The sequence below is a fragment of the Osmia lignaria genome, chromosome 8 (assembly GCF_051020975.1).
Source record: "Osmia lignaria lignaria isolate PbOS001 chromosome 8, iyOsmLign1, whole genome shotgun sequence".
In the NCBI taxonomy this organism is placed as follows: Eukaryota; Metazoa; Arthropoda; class Insecta; order Hymenoptera; family Megachilidae; genus Osmia; species Osmia lignaria.
The window spans coordinates 5026450-5032949 of NC_135039.1; the positions used below are offsets into that span (position 1 = coordinate 5026450).

General features: G+C 37.0%; 1 protein-coding gene across 1 annotated transcript; it reads left to right on the plus strand.

Annotated features, from left to right (window-relative positions):
• The first annotated feature begins 494 nt into the window (after positions 1-494).
• LOC143305491 (uncharacterized) lies at positions 495-2844 on the plus strand. Its single transcript, XM_076689389.1, is given in 3 exon segments — positions 495-1004; positions 1007-2254; positions 2623-2844. Coding segments are annotated over 2 exon segments (1752 nt in total). The 3' UTR covers positions 2249-2254; positions 2623-2844.
• The last annotated feature ends 3656 nt before the right edge of the window (positions 2845-6500 follow it).

The following is a 6500-nucleotide window of genomic DNA, read 5'->3' on the forward strand; positions in this document are numbered from 1 at the left end:
AACGAATCAATAGTAGCGATAGGTATCCAGCTATCTGAATGTAAAGAAGGTAGTATAAATTCTTTTGTTTTCTATATATACCTGACAAACGAGCATCTCGAAGGATCTGTAAGCCTATTGTGACCTATTTTGTTGATTATGTTCTCATATTTTATGTTTAGTCCTGTTGAATCCAAAAATAGACCTATCGGTTCCGGAGTAACGGCTAAACGGCCACCAGACATGTATTCTTTTTTTTTCACTCAATTCTCAGAAATTTAATTTGCTCGGATAGTAACCTGATCCACCAGGCACGTGCGCTGGCCATCAGTGCGAATTTCAACTGTCGTTTTCCCTAAAACAAACACACCCCCCCGCAACAGGCCATATAAGAGCCTTACCCAAGATTCGGAGCAACATTCGAATCCGGTCTCTGCTCCGAAACTCAATCGACAAGCCACGTTCCCTGTGTACTGTGTATTTTTCCAGTGTTAAATTCAAATTTTTAATATAAAATGGATAAAAAAAGTAAAAGAGGAAGTAATTTCCGTCCAGATAGACAAAGAAAAAGAAAAGCCCCACGCAATCGTTATTCTATGGAGCAAGATACAAGTTCCACGAGTGCTTCAGCAGCGAAATTAAAAAGCTCAAAAGATGATGAAATTATAATAGAAAATAATTACGGTTATTGTATTCTTGAATTTTTTTCGGTATTCACGGCATTGTCTGCGTTAATTATTTGTGCTGAGTGCAAGAAAAACATTAAATTTTTCCGAACTGCTCCTCGTGGGCTAGGATTTAAAATTGCAGTGCAGTGCAGTTGTGACGGTGTACAATACATCAATTCATCACCTTTCATCAATAAAGCTTTCGAAATCAATCGCAGAATCGTCGTAGTAATGAGACTTTTAGGTGTAGGAAGGGAAGGCATCAACATATTTTGCAGCATGATGGATATATGCCAAGGGTTAGCAATTAATACATACTACAGTTGCCTGGAAAATTTGCAGATAGCTTCACGTGCACACATAATGTTTATGAACACATAATTTCAAAAGCCGTTGCAGAAGAAAAAGAGCTAACAGAAGCCTCTGAACCTAATACTGACCCTACACATCTAACTGTCTCTGGTGATGGCACTTGGAAGAAACGAGGTTTCAGCTCACTGTTCGGAGTAACCACGCTTGTAGGCAAATACAGCAAGAAAGTGATTGATACAGTTTTAAAATCAAGCTTTTGTCAAGGCTGTAATTTGTGGAGGCATAAGAAAAATGAGGATGTCGCAGCTTACAATGATTGGTACGAAGAACACGAAGATTCTTGCACTATTAATCACAGAGGAAGTCCCGGGAAAATGGAGGTCGACGCCGTAATCGAGATGTTCGAACGGTCAGTGGAAAAACATCATGCCAAATATGCTAAATACATCGGAGATGGTGACGCAAAAACATTCAAGGGCATTATCGATATAGACCCGTATCATGGTGATCCTGTAGTGATTAAAAAAGAGTGTGTTGGACATGTCCAGAAAAGGATGGGTGCCAGGTTACGAAAAATTAAAAAAGACAATAAAGGTATTGGTGGTAAAGGCCCTGGAAAATTAACAGACAAGCTAATCGATGAATTGAGCTTATATTATGGTTTAGCTATTCGCCGAAATCCTGAATCTGTTGATGATATGAGGAACGAGGTGTGGGCCACTTATTACCATAAAAGTTCAACTGATGAAAATCCACAGCATAAGTATTGTCCACCTGGTGAGTCAAGCTGGTGTAAATGGCAAAAAGCTGTTTCTGAGGGTATTCTGCAAGACTTTGTTCACGAGAATCCACCATTGAGTGAAAAAGTATTGGAACTGATAAAGCCAATATACGAGAACTTGTCCTCGGAAAACTTACTGACAAGATGTTTAGGTTCAGAAACACAGAATAATAATGAATCGTTCAACTCGCTTATCTGGACTTTTGCACCTAAACATATACATGCTGGAAGTGACACCATCGAAATAGCAAACCACATTGCTGTCTGTATTTTTAATGAAGGTTTTTTACCGGTTTTAAAAATTCTGGATACAATGTCAATAAAAATTGGACCTGAAAGCCATGCATTCGCCAGCAAATGAGATCAACGGCGTATCAACCGCTCCGAGATACGAGCTTCCGAAGCTTCCAAAGAAGGCAGAACTGCTCGTATGGCTGAAAGATCTGCTAAAAATGTAGCTTTTGAGGTGGAGGAAGGAACATTGTATGAGGCAGGGATGGCTGATTGAAAAAATGTAAGTATAACATACCATTGAACCACTCAGACTGCCCGAAATGAGACTGCAAACTTTAAATGGGTTTTTCTCGAAACTACTTTTTTCGATACGGTTGACAAGATATCTCAAGTTCTAATGCACCGATTTACTTGAAATTTGATACAGACTTTCTTAATACTATCAAAATTATCTCCACGTAGGGATTTTTGGAATTTTTTTCTTTTACTATATTTAAAACATTCCCAAAATTGAAAAAAGGATGCAAACAAATGACTTTCTTTCAAAAAGACGCCATTTTGTGCAAAAAATTTTTTTTTCAAATCGGCTACGTCCAGATAATTCTACATCCTTGTTTAATAGAAATTAACCTTCATTTTATGTTTCAGATCACCAGGAGGGTTGGAATCTCGTCAACCAGAAGACACCTTTTTTTTTGAGTCCCCACTTTGCCGGCCTCTACCGACTTCAATTTTGAATTTTTTTTTAACTATTATATATTTTTATACTTTTCAAGTATCAATAAAAAACTGATAAAAAAATTGATAATAGAAATATTTACTGTTTTTGTTTTATTACGACCGTAAAATCACCTCAAAATCGAGCCTCTAGACTAGAATACCCCCTTAAGCCTACGGGTTATAAGAGTCTCTTCATTTTAGATCGTCTCGTTTTTCACGTTCAGGTACCGAACCATAAATTATACGTTATATTAATATTTCGAATTTTCATCCATCGCGATTTTTGTGTGTGACGATTGTTTCGACTTCGATATTTTATCAGGGACGACCTGTAAAGCCCTTTCGGGGGTTGTAAGAGCCTCTTCATTCAGGATATACGCCGCCAACGTTTCAACTACCTATTTGGTCGAGCCAGTCGTCTAACATTAAAATTTCAACTACAATTCGTTCTAACTATATTAGAAAGTCGCATTGTAAATCAAAGGCAAAATCAAATCATATTTATACCAATCATAGATTAAGCATCATAACCCTTGTAAACCAGTATTGTTCCAATTTGAATTCATTTAACAGTAATTATCAGTATTTAATAGAATTTATCAGTATTCATTCAATAGTTACTTGGAATTCAGCTCAATAGTCTTGAATTAAATTTATTTTCTTTTGCACATTAAACGGTATTAACATTTCTTTCGATTTCCATTCCTGTATCATTCACATTTCAAATCCACGCACGCCAACACAGCGTTTCAAGGAGGGACCCGTATGGGACCCAGAACACTGACGAACCCAACGGAATTATCTAATATCTAAATTTCCGTCTTTTAATTTGTTCTGACCGTAGAGGACGCTTCCGCGTCATACGCGGTCAAAACTGGTGGCAGCGATACCTTTCTCATCGCCCAGAAATAAGAATAATAAATTTATATTTCTAATTCTTTTCTTTTTACGTTGCGCGATCGCCTCGCGTCGCGCAACGTAACAACTGAATATTATTTGAACAATACTGTTCTGACTATTCGGAGTAACATAGAATGAGGAAGGACATGAGGTGGAATTGGCGTCGCCGGTAAATAAATAAAACAAATTATATATGTTTAAAAAGAAAAATAACTTTAATATCTCAAAAAACCTAGCTGACTCTACTCTACGGGTACCGACTGTAAAAAACCCCAGTCGAAAGTGGGGAAAAAGCCTGGTCCCAGCAAACAAATTACTAAAAGAATATATATACATAAAATAATACAAATAGATTATAAAAATGAAAATCGTGTAATACAAACTAGAGATTAAAGCTAACATGCACTTGCATAATCATTCAAACTGTTATATACTCACACAATCGAGAGCTCTCTTACCAATCGTATCGGATGGTGTCTCGCCGACGTCGCAACAAATCGTCGTGGTCCTTACCAAAAAACAACAAACCCTGATCACAGGGGGCGTCCCGGCAAAGAGGACAAAGTGGCCGTAAAAACGCACCACGCACGGCTAGCCAGGTGGGCAGAATCAACCGAACGCCGAACTGGGCCGTTCAACAACGCGCACAGGTAGCCGTTTGAACCACCCACAAGATCGCCCGGCCGTGCAGATAAATGACAGCACCTAGTGCTTCAACAAAATAGGACACACGCCTGACAGCCACAGCGCCCGTCAACGAACACCACCAGTCCAAGATCCAAAACACAATTCATCCTTTGGCAAAATCAAAAACTCGGAAAAACTCTGGCAAAAGCACCCGCACAAATTGACCGATCACGGTTCAATGCGCGAGCCCGGTCCTGGGCCACCGACCCGCCGCTCGCGCCTGCGCAGGGCCGCGTGACATCGTCCAACCGCACACCCTAGCGCAGCGCCAAATTTAAAGCTAACCGCTCGAGCAAGCATGCAATCGCGCGACGCGAACAAATACAATTGCAGTATCTTTGTATCTTTCAAAAATAAAAAATAAATAAAAGAAACAAACCTGAAAAGATTATAGATTTATTTATAAACTAACCTAACCCTAACCTAACCAATTTTCCTACGCAATATATTCGCCTTTAAGTATTGTAATACATAGTTGAAGTAACATTTAATTGAAAATAGAACTTCTGTACGTATCACATATCTACATACATTTATTCATAAATGTATAAGATACATAAAAAATAAAATTTTGTTTTATAAAAAGTCGGACCTCCAGAACTGATACGTTTTTTTCTGTTTTCAGGATAGTATACATTATATTTAATTTAATTTTCTCTCTTCTCTCTTCGTAAATCTGGAAGTATTTTAAGTCCGATTTCTTAGCGACCAAATTTCAATCACATTTCTCACACCCCACCATACTTCAATCTTCCTCGAAGATTTAATAATCATCCAACTCAATTTAATTTTATTTTCCTTTCCCTTTTTTTTTTGTTAAGGGGAGGTGCCGTTTTTTTTTCTCTTCGGCTTGCTTTGCTAATATAAAACAAACCACAGCAAAGCGGGCGTTCAACCATCTTTCTGTGAACCGCAGTCAACGTAGGCTTAACCTCGCTGATCTATTGGATATCGGCATAACCCATGTGGTTGAAATTTGGTTCCTATTTTATTTGTACGATCTAATTATTTCTATTATGCGAAATGTTAAGTTATTCTGCTACAAACTAATACATACGATTCTATACAGGAGACTGGTAAAATGCTGATTACTTAAGAAAAGCGGCCCGAAAAAAAATCTGTTGTCAGATTTCCTAACATTTTTTTAGACAAATAACTTAGTATATTTTTTCAGCATAGAATGTGGTATTATACTGGACTCTTTTGATTTTGCATTACGCCCAAATATTCGATGAATAGGTAACGAAAATGTGACGCTGGCAGAACCACATAGCTCGAGCGAGTTCTTGAATGCTGGCGAACGTAGAAAAGGACAAATAACGAAAGAGAAAGAGGTCCGAGAATTAAAGAGCCCGAGAAAAAACATTTGAGTGAGACAATATGAATTCAACCATAACTTTTTTATTTTTCAGTTTTGCTAAATGAAACTTTTACCAATGTAATTGTAAGGTTCTTCTGATTAAAATAAGACCAAACACGACATAATTTGCATTATATTTACTAAGGTTTATAGCAAGCTTAACATTTTCTATTGTATTATGATAATCACTATATTATAGTTTTGTTTCCTTCTTGTATTATAGGAAAGTAAAATATGCAATATCGTATAAGCGCGGACCAGTTGCAATAGTTGCAAGAAACCTGATATGTATATAACAAATTAACTGAGGAATCAAATTGTATCTAATCCATCTTTCATTGTAATAACCATTCAGAGATTAAAATTATAATAGTTGTAAGGAATAAGAAATAAAACTATCAAACCGTTAAAGATTGAAATTTCTTTATATCCTTACAATTTTACCTAACCAATTTTTATCCGACTTCGAAAAGCAGGAGGATACTCAATTCGGTGTGTGTATATATATATATATATTCTTTTTTTTTTTTTTTAATTATGTTCACCGATTACGCCGAGACGGATCGACCAATCGGAACGAAACCATTTGCATCTTGTAAAGTATATCGCCCGATTGGTCCCGTAAAAAAAATATTTTGTATTTTTCCATTCCTAATGACTTTTATCGCAAAAAACGTAATACTGCATTTATGCTGCAGGGAATGTACCGATTGCGATGGAACCTTTCACATTTCGCAATGATCCCACTTGTAAAAGCTTATGGAATTTGTTAATAACTACTGTTATAGCAACAAATCTATGCCTTCATGTTACTCTGCAAGGAATATATCGTTCGCGATGAAACCTATCATATTTAGTT